This window comes from Phaenicophaeus curvirostris, chromosome 1, assembly GCF_032191515.1.
Source record: "Phaenicophaeus curvirostris isolate KB17595 chromosome 1, BPBGC_Pcur_1.0, whole genome shotgun sequence".
In the NCBI taxonomy this organism is placed as follows: Eukaryota; Metazoa; Chordata; class Aves; order Cuculiformes; family Cuculidae; genus Phaenicophaeus; species Phaenicophaeus curvirostris.
The window spans coordinates 67429032-67451038 of record NC_091392.1 but is presented as its reverse complement, the minus strand read 5'-3'; the positions used below and the strand labels follow the sequence as shown (position 1 = coordinate 67451038).

The 22007-nt window shown below is 40.2% G+C and overlaps 2 protein-coding genes across 8 annotated transcripts in view; both read right to left on the bottom strand.

The window, feature by feature from the left end:
• The window catches only part of USP18 (ubiquitin specific peptidase 18), a 424666-nt gene that overhangs the window by 121554 nt on the left and 281105 nt on the right, over positions 1-22007 (bottom strand). The gene's annotated exons all lie outside the window — the stretch shown is intronic.
• CALD1 (caldesmon 1) overlaps positions 1-22007 on the bottom strand; it is a 116329-nt gene that overhangs the window by 92755 nt on the left and 1567 nt on the right. For 4 of the 6 annotated variants that reach the window (XM_069861549.1, XM_069861578.1, XM_069861594.1 and 1 more), the window contains exon 2: positions 2590-2685. In XM_069861549.1, coding sequence (XP_069717650.1) covers positions 2590-2660 — 71 coding nt within the window. In that variant the 5' untranslated portion in view covers positions 2661-2685. Of the gene's footprint in view, positions 1-2589; positions 2686-3404; positions 3594-3788; positions 3910-22007 lie in introns of those variants that run through there. The other 2 variants (XM_069861571.1, XM_069861559.1) reach the window with 2 other exon arrangements.

The window sequence follows — 22007 nt, the reverse complement described above, 5'->3', positions numbered from 1 at the left end:
CTAAAAATAAGAATCCATCAAAAAGAAACCTGCGTGAGATTCATCTGTTAATAACTGCCCAAATGCTGTGCTGCTGCCCTTAGCTTGACATGAGTGGCGCAATGCCATGGGGATGGATGCTCAGCTCCATCCTGAGGTTGCCCTTTCTTGGGGCAGATTTCAAGAGGTCCCAGATCCCAGAGGCACATCTTAAGTTGAGAATCAGGCTCTGTTATTGTTAAGGCAAACCAAAAATAAAAAGGCCAGACTAAATTATTTTTAAGATCTCAAGGTTTTTAAAGCAGTCTTGTGACTTTTAAGGAGTCTGACTCATGATATTTGAATGCTTGAAGTTGGCAGCAGCGGATGGAGTACAGCAAGATTTAGCGCACAGCAATTTATTACTAAAAGCCTTCAAATGTGTGGGAAAGGGCACAGAGCACTTCTGCAGCAATTCAGCAGAAAACAGAGACATGGGCCGAAGTGGTTCTCCTCCAGCCAGGCTGTCACAAAGCTCATCTTGTCCACAAAGGTCACTACACAAAATCCCAGCAAAGCGGCCCCAGACATGGCCAAAAATCTTCTCAAACACAGGCATGGGTTAGTGTGGAGGGGGATGTTTCCCTTGTCAATGGCCATCACTCTTAGGCCCAACTGTCTGGCTTCTCCATCATGCAGGGGCAGGGATCACCCTCACCAGGCAAGACTCCCTGGAGATGGTTGTTCTAGTGAGGGCTGGCTGCAGCTTTTGCCTCTCCAGGGCTCCAAGTTCTTCATAAGTGATCAAGGACCAGAGTTGGGCCAATACATAAAATCGCAGGCTGCACAGTGACTTACGGAGACACATGAAGTCCTGGACTTCATGTTCTGTGGTGTCAAAGGCAGAGCATCTCACCCTCAGACCCCATTTCCAACTCCCTGCAGTTTCACTGCTTCATAAGTCAGCCACACTGCATTGCCAATGCCCAAGACCACCCTACATTCTCTGCACACTCATGTAAGGGCTTAAATAACTTCACTATAAGTTCAAGTGACATTTTTCCATAGCAGAAAACACCTCACGGACTACAACTTCCAGCATCTTTCACAGGCTGCCAAGGGCCTCTATTATGAAGAAAACCTAAAGGCTCAGCTTTTCAATAACAAGACTTCGTTAAAGCAGGATGACACTAGAAGTATGTAAGTGCATGTGCAACACTGCACTGATACGGGCTTTGCAGTCCCTCCCACGCTGCCTTAAAATATATATATATCACCCCAGACCTTGGGTGGAACCTTCTAGGACAAGAAGGCAACTTAGTGCCACAGTATGTTTGCTCCTCTGTCTTTTGGGGTAGGCCACTGACCAGGTGATGGCTGCGTTTTGCAAGGAGGGAAGCTGCTTTGTCATTTCCACTTGGCCACCATGCTTCACGTGAGTTTATTAATCTGCAGGTAATGCTGCTGCTTTCCAGAGCTCATGGCTTCAGCTTACAGCCTGACGAAATCTCACATACACAGTTCTGTGTCCTTCAGAAAGAAAGATAGCTATTGTATCTCATCTACCTGGGATTTTGCCCCCAGGTATCATCAACAGCCATCAGAAAGCCCTGCCTATGTAGCAGAGCTTTACTAAAGAGCTCAAAGCAGGAATACAAAATATATTTGCTATTGTATTCTGCTGACTTCCGCTTAAAATTGCTCTGAAAATGTATTTTCTCCTAGAGCATTCAGAACACAAAACACCAAGGATTTTTCAGTGCATAGGAAAGACCAGAAATATTTTAGATTAAGTCCATATTAAAAATTAAATACAAAAATGAGAACAAGACATGCTTAAATCTAAGTTCTTTTTTTAAATCACTGTAGTGTTAATAAACTAAATCAAATCTTTAAATCAGAGAAGACATTATAAAATTCAGTGGTATCTTTCTCCCTGCTTACTCCTGCATAAATCATGAGAAATTCCATTAAAAAGCAAATAAAACAGTACAGGTGTAAAATGGGGTTAGTTAATGAAATGTCATTCCCGGTATTTTCATGCTTGTCCTTTCATAAATTGACATCATTGTATCCATGTCAAGTTCTGTTCTCATTTGCACAAAGCAAGTCTGTAATAATTAACAGCAAATATTGCCCCAGTTACCCACAAAAAGTGGCTGTAAATGAACAAAAAGTGTAACCGCATTTACATAGATCGGCAGACAATTCACAGATATGTTATGATGCATCTCAGTATATTTCAGTTTTCAACTGTTATCTTATAATTTTAGCTCTATGTCTGGAAAAGACAAACAACCTCTTCTGCATACCACTCATGTGGCACCTGAGCATCAGTTTTCCTATCAATAATTTCACATGGGCACAGGCACATTCACTGTTTACATTTATACATATAACAAAATAACTAGAATCCAGGGCATTTGTAAGAGCCGAATAGAATTAGGCACTAGACGCTCCTGACTTCCACCGTCTCCCACAATATTAACTAAAAATATTTTGCAGCACATATACACAGCAAATACGCTTTGCTTAGCTATAGCATACTTTGGAATTTAAGACAGAAACCCTCAAAGCCACTGCTAATCAAAGGCAAGCCACTGGCACCATTTTCCATATGTAATACCTCACCTCTCTGCTTCAAGGCGCATTTCCTCACGCTTTTGCCTCCTGAGTTCTCTGCGGCGTTCAAAGTCATCCATGGTGGGTGTTCAAGCGTTCAGAGCTCTGGAAAGATCCACATCCAAAAAGGAGATGATCAGTTAAATGAGAGAGGAAACACAACGGACGCATTTAACCAACTGAGTCCATTTAATTTTGTTTTGCTTTTTTAACTTCACTGTAACTATTTTCTTTTTCCATCAAAAAATTTAACTTCCTCAGTATTGTTGAGATAAACAAGATTAATGGAATGCCTTCTAGGATAAACATAGCCCATGCCTGCATTTAGTTTCCTAGTTAAAATTAAATCAGCATGCTTTAAGTAAGGACTGTATACATCTGCTAGCCGCAGACTAACTATTTATAACGTCACAGGTCTTTTCTACAAACAAAAGCAACAACTCAGCAGGATTTTTACTTTAAGCTTCCAGTTTTTACTGGAAGCAGTAAAAACGCTGCATAAGAGATTTCTTATTTTCTTTAGGTGCATAGATAATTAAAAGTTTTGCAGAAGTTATTCCTCATCTGTCCTTTCTCACACACACACACCTTCTAAAAGAAAGGAAAAGAAAGGGGAAAGAAGAGAAAATGAGAAAAGAAAGGGGGAAAAGGGAAAAGGAAAACATAAAAGAAGGTAAAAAGAAAAGAGAAGAGAAGGAAAATACGCCACAGCTTTTAAATACCACCCAGGAGAAGCCAAACTATGTATAAATCCTGCTCAAAGAACCAAAAGTAGCAATATTTTTTTTGTAGTTTAATCCACGCGTTTTTTCCCCGTGCCCTACCTTCTTCTTTATGATTTAGTCCATGAAATATTTTCCCCTTTACAGTTCTTCATATGCAAAGCCTTTCAGCCTTCGTTTATATCCCATCAAGCAGAGTATTACAGAATTCCCCTGCAGCCCCCAAACCAAAAATGACTACCAGAAAAGGGAAAGCTGTTCTCTTTTTGTCCCTGCTTTGTTTACAGAGCTGTCAGTGGTTAGTTAAACTCTGCCTGGAATCTGGCATTTAAGGCCTGCTCTAAGATTGCTTCCTGTGCAGAGCTGGAGGCCTCAGCTTCCTCTGCAATCCTAGCCTAGGCGCTGCACTCAGAGGATTTCCACCCCCATCCACATCCCCCCCAAAAAAACATTTTCCAGCCCGTTAGTACAAGACCAGCCATTTACCCCGCAGAGAAAGCCAGTATGCAGATGCAGGCAAAAATTTTCAAAGGTGGCTTATGAACTGTCTGCTGTTTAAGGGAAACAAAGCCAAGGTGTATTTGTAAGTTATTTGAAGTGCTACGTTTGCAGATGTAGATCTGTCTTGTGGCTTTATATTCCTGCCCACTGGTGCAGAGCCCAAGCGCCCTCCCCATAAATTCACTGGCAAGAGCAAAGCCCATCATGACTTAAGGGAGCCCGTGGCTTTTTCTGCCCTCTTTTGGGGATTAAAACACTGCTGAGGGCAGGGGTTTTGTGAAGGTTCGTTTAGTAGTTTACTTTTCCTGGGAGTGTTTCTCTTTCTGATTTGTTCCTGGATTGGGGGATTTAAAATTTTGTTGGTTTTGTTGTGACTTTCTTCATGTTTGGTGGCTGGGTTTTTTTGTGGATGTTCAAAGACAGTGTTAATTTTGTAAATCTGATAGTGACTTTAAAATTGCTGCTGTTTTGGGGTTTTTTTTAGTACACAATTAGACGATATATATATAGAAAGCAAGTTGCAACAAGACATTTTTTCAAACCTTTTTTTTTTTTTACTCTTACCATTATGTACCCCTTGAAGAACACTGAACAGCAAATCTTCTCTCCTGAGAAGAGTTTTCAACTCAGCCTATACGGGCAGCTAAATCCTGCTTCAGTTCCTTTGCTAGAGGGCCCATGAGTTGCAAGACTGATGTGGTTCCCCCACCTGGGAGACAAGGATCAAAGGAGGAACGGTACACTGCAGAGAGCAAGTTAGAGGCCATATGCTGGGTTTCTCTACACAGAGGGGACATGATGCTGTCCACAGGAACTAAGACTGCACCAAGTAGCAGCATTTAGTCTGTGCAGTATAGTTACCACCAAGGGTTTAAAACACAAAGAGAAAACTGTTAAGCAGACACCTTGTGTGCTAGAACTAAGAATCTCCAAGTTCTTTTCCCGTCTCTACCTCCTCAAAACAGACATGATTTGACATCTGATTTATTTGTATCTACATTTTGTACCCAGCCAGGTACACTCTTTCCCTCCCTTTTGCTCCGGACTCTGTGTACCCATATTTCTCCCATCTGCTTTCCAAATGTCCCACCCAATACCTCCAGCCCCTTCCCTTCCTAGATGGTCATCAGCACCATCTCTCTCCTCCAAAACTTCAAGCTGTCTTCCTCATAAGGAAAGCTGAGGAGGATAATAATAACAACCCAGAACTATTTCTATTCTTCCTCTCCTCTCTCCTTCCCAGGAGTGTAGGGGAGATTTCACAGCACTTGTGAAAAGTTCCCTGATGCAACAACCTTTCTCCATTTACAGGATGCTTTTCTGTTGTTCAATGAAGATTAGATGGATGGACATGTTAGGAGGATACGCAGAGTTTACTAGAACATCTCCTTTCAAAGGACTGAGGTCCAGTCACTTTATGGTATTCAGATGACTTGCAAGCCAATCCCCTTTTTTTCAAAAATATGGAAGGTTCTTGGGAAATGGAGGTCAGGTCAGCAGTATGAGCTTTAGTTAGTAAAGCCACATCTCTGCAAGAAAATGAGTTATCAGCTAGAAAGTTGAAGAAGTCAACTATTCAGAGGTGTTCACTGTCTTCCCCCAAATGATCTGTTATCTTTAAGCTTCTGAAAAGTATTAAAAAACAACTTCACCAGTCTCTAAAAATGTTTATTATTTCCAGAAAAAGAGAGGGTAAAATCAAACTTTTTCAGAGCATCTCAGCAGATTCAAAAATCGCTTTGCTTACAGATGAAGGTATCAATTATTTGAAATATTTTCTATAAACCATTTTTGGGAACATGCACATTTTGATGCTTCTTTCTTTAAACCAAAAATTGTTTGTGAGTGAAAACATCCTGGGACAAAATGTAACACTCCACCCAGCTCCACTCCTGCTTGGTTCTACCTCTGATTTACTTTGTGGCCTTAGAGACTGAGTCTTAGTCAATTTTGTGCCTCTTAGTTCTTATATTATCTCTACTGACTGCAAATTTTTGTCATTGTGAATTTTCAGAAGGCTGAAGTACAACCAGGCCCTGGGTTTGGTCTTGGATGCTAGATGTAACTAATGTAAGAGTTAAAAAAGCCATATTCTACAAATAGACAGGTCTGCTGCAGGGAAGGGCAAAGACAAAGGTGATACATAGAAATTCTTTGCAAACCTTTCCCACAGAGGGGTAGTAAAGTGAAGGCTTCTGAGTCCAACTGCACAAAGATTCTCTACAAGCATTCAGCTGGTCCTCTGGCATCTGACCTGTCCTCACAACGGGATCAGGTGGTAACATGAGACCGAAGTTATTCTGTCATTGCCCTCTTTTTCTAATACTCCCACAAAAATGGATCAAATGTCTGATTAAAGCTTGATAAACTGAAACTGCAAGCAGCTTTGAGAGTTGTACCCCATTAATCTAAATGTCCCACTTGCCATCTGTCTCAAGTTGTCCCAAAGCCCTAGTACAGAGGTGAAGACCTTTCAAGTCCCAGTAAAGGACTGATCAGTGAGAAGCACAAAGAATATTTTACACCAGCTGGCTACATGCCATGACATCCACTGTATCCCTAGGACTGCCATTGCCCTTTCTTTCTACTTTCTCCACTTCAGAAGTGAAAACAGAACCTCACCATTGCCACTTTTGTAGCTGAGAGCAACTCAGCAAGCAACACTCATTGTCTAAGTGTAACGTGTTTAATTTGGCACCCATGAAATGCAGATATGACAAGCATTCTACTGCAATATGTGGGAGAATTAGAGTTCCTTAATCTATCTTCAGTCAAAACAAATAAATCTTTTTCTATGAAAATCTATCAGAAAACTGGAAATCTTCTCTCATGCTCCCCTTCTGGTTTTGTATTAGAAGGATTCAGTGCCACTCAGATCTTTCAGAAACAGGTACAACTTCACTGATGTAAAAACATGCCATCCAGTGCATTGTTCTGTCCTTCGTCACGCATCATGTATGCTCTTTTATTTTAATCTGAGATATATGATACCACTGGCAATCATATATTACTAACAGTAAAGCTTGTTTTTTCAGAGGCTCCTCTTTCCTCCATAAATTCACAACATACCTTTCATGTGTAGCCACATCTGCAACTGCTACTGTAAACTTGGCCAAGTATTTGTGTTTACTGCAGATAACAAATCTTGTACATATATATACAAACACATAGTTATATCAAGCAGCTTAATTTCTTCCCAAATTTAATATCTCATTTGGGACTCAAGGCAAAATAAAGATATTAGGCCACGTGAACACACAGCTTTATTCCAAACTAGCCTGTACCCTGTTTCATCGACCGTGCCTCTATGGACTTCCAAGAAAAATTAATCAATGGCAAACCAACTAAGTGCATTTCATACATAACATCAGAAAAAAACAAACTTTGGAGATTTCTCAAAGTCCCAATTTCTGCTCTCAGAACATTTGTCTTCCATCTACATGTGTATGTCCAAACCATCAACATTATGAGAAGCAGGCAGAGAATTTCCTAGAATTTCACAGAATCACTAGGCTGGAAAAGGCCTCCAGGATCATCAAGCCCAACCATTCAATTTCAACAAGAAAGTCAAAAAATCCACCTGTTAAAATCACTGTGTGTGGCCTAAGGTACATTTTCCACTTCATCTTTCACAGGAGTGAAAAAAAAAAGCTTATGCACATTGCTAGGGCTCTTTAAACCTGATTAGCTTATTCTTACAGTTATCATCACTGTGGGATCCTGAGCAAAACTGTGTGGTGATTTCATAGACTAGAAATTCCTAGATGGTTCTCTGCAGACTACTCTCGGCCCACAGGGCCACATAAGTCCAAGCCCTTGATTCAAATAGTTGCTGAACAGGTTTCACCCACCCTGGCTACATTACCACAGTGAATGCCACATATGTCCTTGCAGGTGCCGGGTCACGTGTCATCTCCTGTTGCTGCAGCTTGAACCACGTGAAAGTGTTGACAGGGAGCTTTTTATAGGACATTATCAATGCCACAGAGTTCACTTCTTGGGTCTGCAACTAAGTGATCCATGGCTTCAAATACCTACTCAGCTCCAATTCTCATATTCATGATCTAATCCAGCACTAGTGAAGGAGCAATACAAAGCTGCATCATCCCAGAGATGTTAGCAAATATCTAGTGTGCTTCTGCTAACACTGAAGTATGCTTTTACTCATGCAGCAGTAGGACCTGTCATCTCAGAGCCAGTCAGTTACAATGGAAAGTCCGCATTTGTCTTTATTCCCTTGGACAAGCTGAGTGTGGGTGTGCCATTTTCACTCCTCCCACTTCCTTCCACACCTTTCTCCCACTGCACATTGACATATGGCCTAGGCAGAGCTTTCTATTGACATTTTGATTTGCATATACTGGTTACACCCCTGATCTCAGTGACATTTGCCTCTCAGTTCCCATTAGCAGATAAAGGAAGAAACAAGACAAGCTGTGAGCTGCCTGGCACGGTCACAGGTTCTCACGTTAGAAGGATTGACCCTTGACTCTGTTCTTCAAGTGTCCTCTGAAGTATTTCAAATATGTTGTCCCCAAAGATCATAAGATACTGAAATATTATTTGTATACAGACCAGAGTTGGAATCCCTGGCAGACTTCCCAGAGACTTCAATCAGGACTGGATTCCACACTAACAGGCCAAATTCATCTAATGTACCCTACAAAAGATCAGTGAGCTTACCCTGCATGTCAGAAAATGGTGTGATCTTAGTTTATGACAATATAGACTACTTTGTGCTCTCATGCCTTTGCACACTCACGTGTAAAGGCATATTTTCCTTTTCTCTTGCAATGCTTACTTATGGGAAACAAATTATTTTTATTCGTATCAATACCACTGAGGATATACTTAGCCTTTGCTGCAGATACAGAGGGCAGCTGAAAATTGCATTGACTGCTACTGCTGTTCAATTATCAGTGAAGATCTCTCAACTAATGACAATGAGGTCCCCATCTCAAAGGATAAAACACATTTCAATAAAAGGGATTTTGTATTCCACAAAGCATTTTGTAGACGTGCTTAGTCCCAAAATAAGCTTTGACTAGCATTCACTTTTTCTCTGCATTCAAACACTGGGAAGCAGGCTCATGGGGTATCATTCACTAGATACCCTTGTCTTTTATCTGTTTCTAGCAGCAAAGACCTTCAGCTTCATCATGTTAATCTAATCACAAGAATGCACATCATGCATTCAGACCTCCTGCATGCTTTGTCATCAATCTGTGGCCTGACTGTTGAAACTTGTGGCAATAACCTAGCTGTTGGCAATCTTCATCTCTCACTAAAATCTCTGAGAGCAGAATACCAGTGCTCATGCCAATACCTTCCAGTCAGGAGCTATGCATTTCTTAATGATAGGAAAGAATAGATAAATCTAACTAAGAGACAGGTTAGGTCTAGTTAAGTCATATGACAGAGGAGAATGTATGTCCTCTTGCCCTATAAATGGCAATTTATAAGGAAAAAAAAAACCAAACACAATCCAAAAAGCAAACAGCATGGAAAATAATGTCACACAGGCAAAAGAAGCTGCCACAGCTATGGAAAAGCCAGTCTTCGGTTTCTGACCCACACAATTAAAATTGCCACGTTGTATTCCATTCAGTTTGTCCCTCTCAAGGAACAGGGGAGAGTTACTTATTCTTGTCAACATTCTCTCATCTGACTTCAAATCCTCTGGAGAATGTCTCATGCTAGCTCAGCTGGAAGATGTCTCAGATGCATCTCATGCCCTCATCCTGCCATCTGCCTCCTCTCTGAGGGAAACAGTGAAGCTGCAAGTGCCTACCCTGGAGTGTGTATGAGGACAGACATACAGTGACACAAGTCTGGGAGGGGGGCAGAGCCTGACCCTGAACTGGAGTTAGATGCAGTGGAGGTGCAGCTAGGAACAGAAATGCCTGCAGGAGCTGATGACCATGCACTGAGTGCTAATCACCATGACGCTGTTAGTCCCTTCTCAATGTGCAAAGCCACAACAAGCCCAGGTGGCAAGGTACCTCCACAGTGGTGTGAAGCAGGACAAGCCAAGGGAGCAGAAAGCATGCTGGAGGCTCCTGCCTAGTGAAATTAGTCACTCAAAACGCAGGGAGCAGTGACACAAAATAAGGTGATTTGACAATGGGCAGAATCTGGGCTAGGAGCAATGCAGGTATCAGCCAGGGAAGGTATTGTTCTGTCCAGGTGCAGGAGCATTTCTTCTGCACCAGAACTGACAAGGAAGACAGGAGTAGTAGTGCAGCTTTCTGGACTTACCTCTCCACTAGGAAGGACGGTTTTCCCCTCCAGGCAAGGAACTAACCAGAGATGGGAAGTATCTGCCTCTCTGCCTTCCTGAGTGCTGCTACACTGCTCCCATCCCTCTCGTTTGGTGCTCCCCTCTTGTCCAACTCTTGCACTACCCTTGGTGACCTTCATACTTACATTTATTGTTTCAACACTATATTGTCTGAATTTATTTGTGTCCAAATATGTATTAGCATCTTTTAGAATGTTTTAACACTCTGTTCACACTCTTTCTCTCCATCTCTCAGGTCTTGAATTAAAAAGCTACAGTAATACTGTTAAAAATAATAAAATATTCAAGCAAGTCTAAGGTAAGGTTCCAACAGCAATATTCACTCAGCCAGACGTCAAACTTCACATGTTTTCTGGAATGCATTTCAAAATACACAATCATTATATATTAAGCTACATAGTCAGTCATAAAAAAGTATCAGAAAATAATATGAAGATAAAATGCAGCCAGCTTAGTGTGGTTTTGGTTTTCCATTTTCAACCCTTTTCCTTTTCCTGTTAAAACATGTATCCCTAGAATCCAACTTTGCCTAGTGCTGAGCCTCATAAACTCTCTGTTGCTTACTGTATTGGACCAGGAATAAGCACAATATCAAGTTTTAGTCATCATCCCTACATGTGTACAGAAAAATTAAATACTACAAAAACAGGTTCCTAAAGTTCACTGGTTTGTTGGTCTTGCTGGTTGTGCCCTAAGAAACACAAAGTATTTTGAATCCAGCCAATTCCTCAGAAGAAATGAATGATAAATTTTCAAAGTCTTACTTGTTCCTCTTGAACTTTAATTAATCTTTCCCTCCCAGAACCTGTACGCCTACTTTGCATAGACACAGCACATGTCACCATGATAGACGCATTGCAACTGAAAGTCCAGTTACTCAAAGGCAGAACATCATGGAAATCTGTGGAATTTCACCAGGAATGGATCCAGCTGCAACATTTTCTACTGGTCTTTTCTGGCTCACACTTTTAAAGTCATCTTAACAGATGAAACCAAGATTGTTTCCTGTCAAGTAGCTATCTCAATTTATCTCTAATGAGCAGCAGTTCTCTGTCATTTTGGGTGAAAGTTGAAGAATGAGGTGAGTGCCAGCTTTCAAGAGGTAAAGCAGGTCAGCAAAAATGCAAAGCTTTTCAACAGGACAACTCAAAGAGGGTACCACAAAACAGTTGCCCCCACAAACCATGTGCCATATTTGAAGTTTACATCATAGACCTCACTTTATGCTGAGTTTAACTTAAAGCCAGAAAACACTAATATAAAATGATGCCAAATCAGAAGACCCAACAGCCGTGATGGTTTGTTACAACAAGAATATGACAGGTAAGTTGACACACTTGCATGCTGTGCGTGAGCCAGCATAAAACCTGATGCAGCAAGATTATGATATTGCCAGCTCCCTTCCTGAGACTCACACAACGAAGCTCCTAAATACTCTTGACAATAGTCTGACTGCTATCTAGACTTTCAGGCACTAACTTATTGCCATAAAACACCATAACAGCAATGCATTCTTACATCAGTAATGTTCCATTGTGACTGTGCACTGCTTTGCCCTGCAGGGGAAAGGCATCACCAAAACTTTCAACAGAGCCTGGCTCAGAGTCAATTAAACAAGACAGGTGAGACCTGACAGTATCCTGTGCACTTAATAGAGAGAGTGCACAGACATGCGTACTTACTCTGTATTAATGTGACAAAGGAAAGTTACGTTTGAGCACTGTAGCAAGCCAATAAATTTTACAGTTGTTTAATTTTTTTAGGAACAGTGCCTCAGACAATGTCTGTGTGGTCCAGAAAAGAAAATGTTTAATTTTCCTTCAAAAAAATAAAAGGGGAAAAAAAGTCTGTGTACATTATCTGCTACCTTTCCTGAAGTCCTGTTCTGTGAGGATCTAAAACCCCTAGGGCGTTTTCTCCAGCCTCCATTGTTGCCATGTAATGTCTGCCCAGCTCAGAATGATACACAGTGCACACTGACCGGATCACAGTCTAAGTTCTAGGCACCAAAGACACATGAAGAGCATTTTTCACAGTCAACCTACAGAGCAGGGCAGTATGTACGCAGTGTTGTTCAAAACCAGAAATACAAAGTTGGAAGGGGAGGGAGGGAAGGAAAAACAACTACCAATTTGTTTGTAGATGCCCTAGAAATAGGAAAGAACCCTCTGTTTACTAAGCAAATTGTTTTTCATGACTCAGTCACCTCATCTTTAGCTACGGGCTAGCTAGAAAAAAATGTTGTTGATCTCAGACTTCAAATCTTATGCCTTCTTCAAAATGAACAAAGCAGAAGTAATTGCACTTATCACTGGTGCATGTACACGGAGGCCTCCTGATTGTGGATGCTTCCCAACTCACCAAATCTGATGGTTCTACAGGAGTGGAGTACAACTAGACAGACAACCTCTGCAATGATACCCAATGTGGAAAAAGTGTTAGGAAGGCAAGGGAACAGAGGCAAGAATGGGAAAAAAAGGTCTGAAAAAAAGACATAGACTCTGGAAAAAGGTACAGTGAAGAATCCAACTAAAATCCCAGAACATAATGCTTGCAAACTTAAGGTGAACAAAGAAAATAAAAGCCAAAGCTAAAAATTCATAAGTAAACATGAGCAAACGCGCCAGATTTTTCAGTGCTTACCCAAACCAAATAAAGCCATTAAGACTTGTAAATACTGACAAGTGTAATTTCAGATGTTATTAAAGGAATCCCTAAATATAAAAGGCAGGTTGGTCTGCAGTTAAATCTTTTCTCCTCTGCTTTTCCAGTGCTGAAAGTAATTGAAAACAGAAGACATGCTTCTTGATGTAGCCTAACGTTTTAGAAACAGAAAGTACAAATGTTAGTTACATAGCTGGTACTGCACATCAAGTCTGCACTTGGTTGCACCCATATACCTTCACACAAAGCCAGATTAAAAAAAAAAAAAAAAAAAAAGCATGAACATTTACAGACATGTAAAATACATGTGCAGTATACCCTACAGTACCTATTAAGCGAGACACTTCAAAGAAAAATTCACATAAAGATGGCACCAGTTCTTCTCTCCTGGTTGAGGAGTATTGGAGACACAAACTCATAATGGACTTCTTTCAAGCAAAAAGGAATCATACATAATATTAGAAAAATTCTGCCCAAAGCAAAGTGTTGTATGAGGAAGACATATTGTTGCAAAGTCTGAAGAATGTGCACATGCTTCAGAGAGGGCATTTACGGGAAAAGATCTGGTTTTTTACTATCTTTGCTACTGCTTTAAGACCATATTATTTTGGCATTTACATTAAAACGGAGATAGAAATACCTTTGGAGATGACTAAGCAGTTTCTTGATTTCTATTAAGTACCAAAAAGCAGTCCTGCCAATTTATTAATATTTAAGTTTCTACAACTTAATATGAACTTGGTTCCAAGAGCTACACAGGTCTCCTTAAAGAATGTGTAGCAAGAAGTCAACGCTGTGCCAGCTGGCAGATTAAACAAGCCATTAAAAGTAGGTTCCTACTGAATTTGAAGGATTGTTTTTCATCTTTTCCCTCTCTACTCCTCTACATCCAGATGTATCATTTAGGGAATATTTTCCAGTCCCAGAAAGAAAAGTAAAAGAAATACCCTTGGCACTTAATGAGTTTTTCCTCCGATGTAGTCTCCTGCTGCACTTGGAATTTATTCCATTACTATATGGATTGCAATGGTCCCAAAATACCTCTGACTACATGAAAATATGGGGAAAGTCTGTTTGGGGGAGAGATATGGTTCTTCATTCAAAAGCATGGACAGTCTGTTGTGATTGATCTTAGTGGATGACTTCATTCAAACTACTGTTATCTGGTCATGCCACCCCACAATCCATGCCCTGCAGCCCCCTGCACAGGAGACCAGCACTGTTATCTGCGTACTGCAGTTGGGAAAAGTGGTGCATACTAGGATCCATGGGCAAAAGCAACAGTAGCCTGGAACAGGCTAGTATAGAAACTCATTTCTCTGCAGCCCTTCCAGGACTTCAGTGATGAGGAAAAGAAAAAACCCAAAAAACCAAACAACTGCAGCAAAACCCTGTGCTGTCACAGAATGGAGGCCTTCAGCATATCATTTTTTTCACGCAGAGGTTCAAATGCTTGTTTGAACATCGTTAAAGCTACCTGAATTTCTTGACCTAGCAGTATGCAAAGGAAGAATGAGTCTAGAATAAACTCTGCTATAAAACCATCCCTGGTGCCATCTGTAACAGTATACCATTTAAATAACAGTCTTTCAGACAAAAATGCCCTCTATAACTGCTGTCCAGATAAAATCTCCAAAGGATCAGTTATATCTATTCCCTCTGGCTATTTCAGACTGACTGGAACTACAGGCAGCTGAAGGAGGAGCACTGGCTTTTGAAATGCCTGGAAAATAATTTTATTGAAATCAAAACAGAAAAAAAATACCATCTAAGCCTCCCTCAGTTTTTCAGTTCCTGGGTAGTAAAATGAGTTCAATTCCATAAGCTTGCTACTGAACTAGAAAATAAAAAGGCCTTAAAACCAAGTACAGGCGCACAGCCAGCGGCTGAGATAGCCAGCTCTGGAGCTTGACCATGACTCAGATTGCCTCCTTCCCCAGGAGCGAGAAGCCCCTCTGGACTCCTGCTCAGTCCCTGTCTGGTCCTACAAGGCAAACCATCCCCTTAATCCCAGGCAGACCCAGCAACTGTCTTGACCCATGCAATGACTTCAGAATTTGGTTCAGAGTTTAGTTCACCAAAACTGTTCTGGTTGTCACACACATTCACTGCCCCCTTCTTAAAGGGCAGTTAAATTCTTAATTGTATCAAACAAAAGTGCAAAAACCGTATTTTGCATGTATTCTTTGTTTCTAATACCCAGTATCTATAAGGGGACTCCCTTGCTTGGCTAGCAGTCAGGATTCATTAGACCTTTTATGGTGATTCTTTCTGTTGTGCAGATATATGATGAATCTCAGATGTTTAAATAGCACATAACAGTGCTCCATTGACCTTGTTGAGTACAGTTGGAGGGAAAGAAAGGTAATTTTCCTCAAAGAAATGTTAAAAATGTGTCTCCACTATAGCACAGATGCAGAGGATAAAGAAACTCCAGAGGGATTAAAATATTTTAGATTAATTTGGAAGAAGGCCACATTGTGTAAAGCCTGGTTAGTTTGGGCCTTTCCAATTCCACGCCATATAAACAAACCCATTCAAACTGCATTTGTTAGAAGGAATGTTTAAAAAAAATCCCCAGAGTAGTTGTAACTCAAATGACCTCCAGTTCTGTATTCTCTTCTTACTGCCTAAAGAACAAACATATGTACAATACATTCTAGCCAGAGCTTGTGCAGTTGCTGCATGATTCATACTGCTTGAAAATTAAGTAATTTAAATAAAGGGATACCGAGTCCCTCAAGCAAGGTTTTAAAACTGAAGCAGGGTTAAAATTGGTTGGGTTTGGAGCTGAATTCCATGTTTGAACAAGACCATTGCTTACAGATCTTTGCTTTGGTCTGGGTGGAAGGAAGTAAAAGAAGAAAGAAAAGTGACAGGAAGAGATGGAAGGAAAAGAGGAGAGAGAATAAGAAAAGAACCCTTACCATCAACACAACTATATAAGGATTAACCTAACATTCATTGTGCCACTGTCTGGCAGAAGCAAGCCCTTAGTGTTTACTCACTTTCAAGGTCAAATTTTACCCTTTTTACTCACAGAATAGTTTTTTTGCCTGCAAAGTCTTCCAAAGAAACAACTCACAGAGTGTGGTACCAAATAACCATAAAAAGTAAACAGTTGCTGACCTTTATGAGTTAATCAAGTTGAGACACAAAGGGATATGAAGGTAGCAGCGAGCCAGCCAGAGGCGCAACAGCGTGAAACACACAGTGAGTCATTTTGCATGATTGGTATCTACAAACAGCAAGCACTTAAAGGGACTTTCCTTATCACAAACCATAAATCCCGGAGCAACTCAACATGAGGAATACCCTCCTGTCTGCCTCATGGATGAAGAGAGTTCTCCAGCAGTCCCAGGCCTCCATGAGCTCTTCAAATGGTACCCAAGTGTTTGACCATAACACAGTCACTATACAAATTCCTCTCCTCTCTGAGGATGTGAGGCAGCCATCCCAGGTGAGGAAAATATAGTCCCTACTCTATCCCAAATGCCCAAAGGAGCCAATATCATTTCACCACTGAATGTAACCATCTTGGAGAGGAATATAGCAACTTGACTGAAGTTCATAACAATACAACTCAATGGTTTAGAAAAAAAAAACAGGGAGAATATCATTTTCATTACAAGTGATATAATTTCAGATAATAAAAGATTAATTTAAATTCTGGGATTTGAGGGCTGGCATCCCTTCTCTTATTGAGGTTATTATGAGATGTTCTAAATGTGGTACTGCAAGAGTTTATGATGGTTCTGACATTAGGGACATAAAATAGGGCCATAAAATTCAGCTGTGATGATGGCTTCTGCAGCTACCATATGTTTGATAGCACATCATTTTCTTGCTACAGTGCAACCATGATTGATATTTAAGTTTTGTGTCATGATCTTTTTCTTCTCGGTGGTTACTGCACACTAGCAAGAAACAGGTTCCCCAGCATCTCCTGCACATTTTTACTTTGTTTGTATCTGTAGCCAGCCCTGTGATCCTGCATTCAGCCTGGTTGTCTGACTGAAAGGGATACATTAAGCTCTCTTTGGAGATACTCCAGGTTTACAGGGACATAACCAGAACCAGAAAGCTGGCCAAGGGTATTTTTACATCAACAAAAAAATCAATTCAAAATGTAGAACTTCTTGTGGTTGGGATTTGTTCCTCAAATGCCATGCATGGACCTTTGTTTGTTGACATACCACCCTACACATTCATGAAAACAAGATGTTCTCTAGTCACTTACACTATCATGGTAAAACATTTTACATAAATACCCCACATAATTTTAGAAACAGATGCTAGATAATAAAATTGTAAGTTTGCAACAGAAATGGCCAAGATCTATTTATTAGTGCTAGGAATTTTCTATTTGTGTTTCACATTACCAACAGAAATGCATGAAAAACACAACAGCTATTACATCCTAAATTTTCTTTTTGAAATGTATTTAATATTTACTTCAAGAATGTTATGAGTAGAAGTTACTATTTTTCAATACTTTTAACTCTGGCCTTTTACACATGACTGCTACAATTCTATGTCTACATTTATTCTTTTCTGCGTCTTCAGTAGGATTTGGATTTGTCTGCTCTACCATCTCACACAGTGACTTATATAAAGTCTTCTCTACTCTATGTAAAAAAATATGTAAGAGTTGTATGATAATTTTTGCCATGGCCAAAGTATCATCAAGTACTCTTAACTTCCACCTGTCTGAAATGGAAGTTATGCTTTGCAGAGAAGTTTCCCACCTTCACCTCAGCAGGGGCATCTTTCCTTTGTGGAGTAGCACTTTAAACTTGGAAGGAGCAGTACCCTTCACTTTGCTTATAGTCCTAAAATTACTGTATGGCCCCTTAAAAACATAATCCAGTTTCAAAAGGTATCTTGTTTGAGATGCTTTCTTTTTAATTTTACCATCAGCACTGATAACCATTAATCTAAGAAAGTCTATACAATATTCAGCCTAAATTTTGCTTTTCTTAGTTGTTTTAGCTTAAATTTTGTTCCTTGTAGTACTCCTAGCTAGACTTCAGTATACTAATAACACAACTCCATTCCTTACATAGCCCATTGCCTTATTGATTCAAATGGAGTATTTCTGTTCCCTGTAGAAATGTATTTTGAAATCTTACTGGCACTTAGTCAAGTGGCAGAAGTAAGATTAATTTTGTTGCTTAATAAATCACATTATTTCAGTTTAGTTACATGCTACGGACAACTTTATGTTGCCTGAGGTATTCAGGGAATATGCTAAGGTCATACAGACATACATTAGGGATGCGGACACACAATGCTGTAAAGTCACCTAAATGGCTTTTTCTCAGAGCCATTTCAGTTTATGAGTAGGGTTTATGAGATCTGGTAGCAAGAGAACACCCTGGCTGCTTCCACACAAAGATCCTCAAGTGTATCAACTCTATGTTTCCATCTCCTAGGCTACTGGTACCCTCCTGTCTTAGGTGCAGGATGCAGCAGAGGAGCTGCGCACAGCTACCTAGCACCAGATATTAGTCTAGACCCAGGATGTGGCTGCAGAGATGGCACTGGTGTCCCTGCATTTGTGTTAGGACTAATATGCTGCCTTAATGAAATATACTCAGTTGATGATGATTGTTAGCTTGTGAAAGACTATGTAGATCTAAATCCTCCCCCCGCCCCAGTAAGAAAAAAAAATTGCTGGAGGGAATCAAACAAAAAGTAATTAATGAAAATCAATTTTACTCTGAGATTTGTGATTTCTTTTTTCTTTGCAGAATTTTCTGAGATTTTGTTATTCAGTATTTTCTTTGTACTTGTAAGCAAAATAGCTCTTATATTATCCTCAGTTTAACACAAGGCAAAAACATGGCAGAGATTTGTCTTTCAGTGATAAAACTAGCAAAAAATGAACACTTATGATAGCTCTGTCTTTGAGAAACATCAGTAAAAAGCCCCTCAAGCTCCATGAACATGTTGCAGACTGCCTATGTCACATAACTAAGGACTACAATTTTTTTGCCTGAGGCTCCCACATTTAACAAAGGGAAACACTGCTTTCAACAAAAGATGCTATTCTAGTTATGTGCCCTTTTACCCTGTCAGAGAAACAGCTGGTATCATAAAGTCACAGCTAATTTGTATCATGTCTGCACTAACAGTCAGATTCAGTTTGTATCAAACTTTCAAAGTCGGACTTAATACCAGTTGATGGATGACAGCTTTTCTTGCCTCCCCCTCTTCTCAAAACATATTTAAACATTGCCTCCCACATAAAGAAAACCCCAATATTCAAATACAAATGGAATATTTAACATTTCACATAACTACAATAAGTGAAATATTTTAAAACTAGTGTTTAAAAAATCCTAAAGAAGGGTGAAAAAATTACACCAGCAATGCTGAAGTTGTGTGACAAATAGTGCTTTAAGGCAGGCATGTGGGTACAAAGTGTGATGGAGAACCCCACAACTTACTTGCCTCAGGTAATCTCTTGCAGTTTAGGGTACCTGTTCTCCTAAAAATATTTCAGTCTGCCTGCATAGACTTTAAGACTTTTTTCAAGGTCAGCACTCAGCAATTTAGGGAAGACCAGTTTCACTTTTTTGTAAGGGACCTGTTTCTCATTTTTATGCTGTTAAATGTCATCTACATTCAGTTTAAGACCCCTGAAGCAGAATGCCTGAACTGTGTAAAGGGATTTGAGTGAGAGTCAGGCCAAAGACTTAACAGCTCTAAACGTTCAGTACTTGTGTGAGGAAGACCTGCAAAGCTCAGGCTTTTCTTGGAAAACAGGCATTGTGGGAACTTCCAGAAACTGGAGTTCAAGTTCAGTTCAGATAAACATTTAACAGTGCTGGTGCACTTCTGAGGCTATCCTATACACCACCTGAGTCTACAACATTAGCTTCAGACAAGATATTCTTAGGAGATTTAGCTACTTCCCAGTTCCAGATGATCTAGAAGCATTTGGCTCTTTCATCTCATGATCTGAAAGCATCACTGAAATGTAGGCAAGGAAAATCTCACAATATCCTGGGAAGTAGGGATTTTTTTTTTTTTAATTTTTAATGCTGCACAGTATAATGATTATCAGGGTTCAGAATGATTGGCCCCATTTATCAGAAACAGATCAGTCTTCTCCATAAACTTACATACACCAAGTGAAGAACGTCCCTGGGAAGTTCAAAGCAGCAGTATCAGTAATGCAGTTCCAAACTGACAGGAGAGCTTGATGAAGCTGAGAAAGAGCAGTTGTCAATGAAGGCTGAAGAATCCCAGCTCCCAACCTATCTTTCCCTCAGCATACGCATTTCCTGCCTTAGAAGGTTAATATTGCACAGAAGACAGAAAAATACAGATTCTGCTGTGCCTAAGCTGGGCTTGGCACTGCTTTCTGTTGGATTCCTTGCCAGCAAACAGAGCCAAAGCACAGCGGGCTCCTGCCACATCCTCTCCAGCAAGTTATATCTGCTCTATACCTACTGGGAAGATGCAGATAATCAACTCCACTCCCTTCACTCTGAGCACAGCAGTGACTCTACCCCTACATATGATCCTTGTGCTTGTTCAGATTTTTTTTTTTTTAACGTTCTTAAACCTCTGTCTGGCAAGGCATGGCTTATTAGAAGCAGATTTGTCTTCAACTACTCATTGTGTCAGTTTTACAATTCCTAGGTGGTATAATTCCTGGAAAATAAAAAATGTTCTTCATCCAAAATTTTAGATGAGTCACAGCAGGTTTACTTGTTTTGGTTCACCCTTAAATGAAGCATAACTTTCAATATCTAAATGATGTTCTGGTTTTCTTTGTTTCAGCTGCCTGTTAGCTCCAAATTTCTTACAAGCAAAAAGAATTTTCTAGCAAATGACATCCATCAATTGCTCTTGGCAGCCAAAGAAAGGCATTGCATTTTCATGGGACTCTGAACTGCAGGAAGAATGACAACACTGCCTCCCAAGCTTGATTCCCCCAGTATTAAACTAAACAGAACTCCAAAGAGTGGTCTTTAATATCTTGATAACCCTTCACTGAAAGCACTGGAACAGGCTGCCCAGAGAAGTGGCAGAGTTACCATCCCTGGAGGCATTTACAAGACACGTTGACATGGTGCTTAGTGGGATGGGATTTAGCAGTGGACTTGGCAGTGCTAGGTATATAGTTGGACTTGATGATCTTCAAGATCTTTTCCAACCTAAACAATTCTGTGACTCTTCAGGAATGCAATATAATATAGAAACCATCAGGTTATCTTTCACAGAAGAACTTTTACCAAAAACTGCCCATGCTGTACACAGGGATGACCTGAAGTCCCAGCAGCTACAAGAAAACTTGGGCAAGATTGAATACTGTACTTCCTTTTCCAAGCAGCAGAAAGGATGAATAAAAGAAGGAAGACCCTGCACTCACCTCAGTTTAATTCAGCACAATAAAGCCATAGAAAAATGTCTCCAGAAACTCTACAGAGATGTTTTCAGTCTTGGATATTTAATAGCTGAGCAAAACCTTTCTTACACAATGTTTCCTCATGGCAAACGCTTTGACTTTTAACAAAATGTACAGTTCCAAGGAAGGTAAAAAACAGTCACCACTAGCCAGTGACTTTGAACCTTAACCTTTTAGGTTAAGGTTCACTTATTTTTGAAAGTAATTTATATAAGCATGTATCATATTGTCTTCTAAAGTCAGATTTGGCTGTATTCAAGAGCAGAAGAGTTACAGAACTGTCATGATAATATTAAACTATGTTACTGCTTTTTATACTCAAATAAGGATATGTGCCTTGTTCCCAGTACTTTGCAGAAATAATGCTTTTTTTTTTTCCCCCCCTTTACAAATGAGTGTTTTGGTCCACACCATTTGCTTTAATGATTTCCTAAAGGCAACTAATGGCCTTTTTCATGGTATTTTCATTCATACACCCTAAAGACCATCCTCCTAGTCAGCCAATTTTACAATGTGAAAGAGGTAGTTAGGTGTGGAAAAGAGTATCAGATTTTGCCTTTCCTTCTTTGCAACAGAATTCTTCCACCACACTGACAAGTGTTGTGCAAGCACTATGGGACTTCCTCACAAGACAGATGACACTCACCCCGCATCGTACACTTGGAGTAGATGAATGAGTCCCTGAAGGAAACATTTTCAGATGCAATTTATGCATCAAAATAAGGCACCAGAACCAACTCAGAAATACACTGAAGTACAGCCTCAGTTTTGCAACACCACAATCTGCGTGCTCAGACATGTCTACAAATAGAACTCC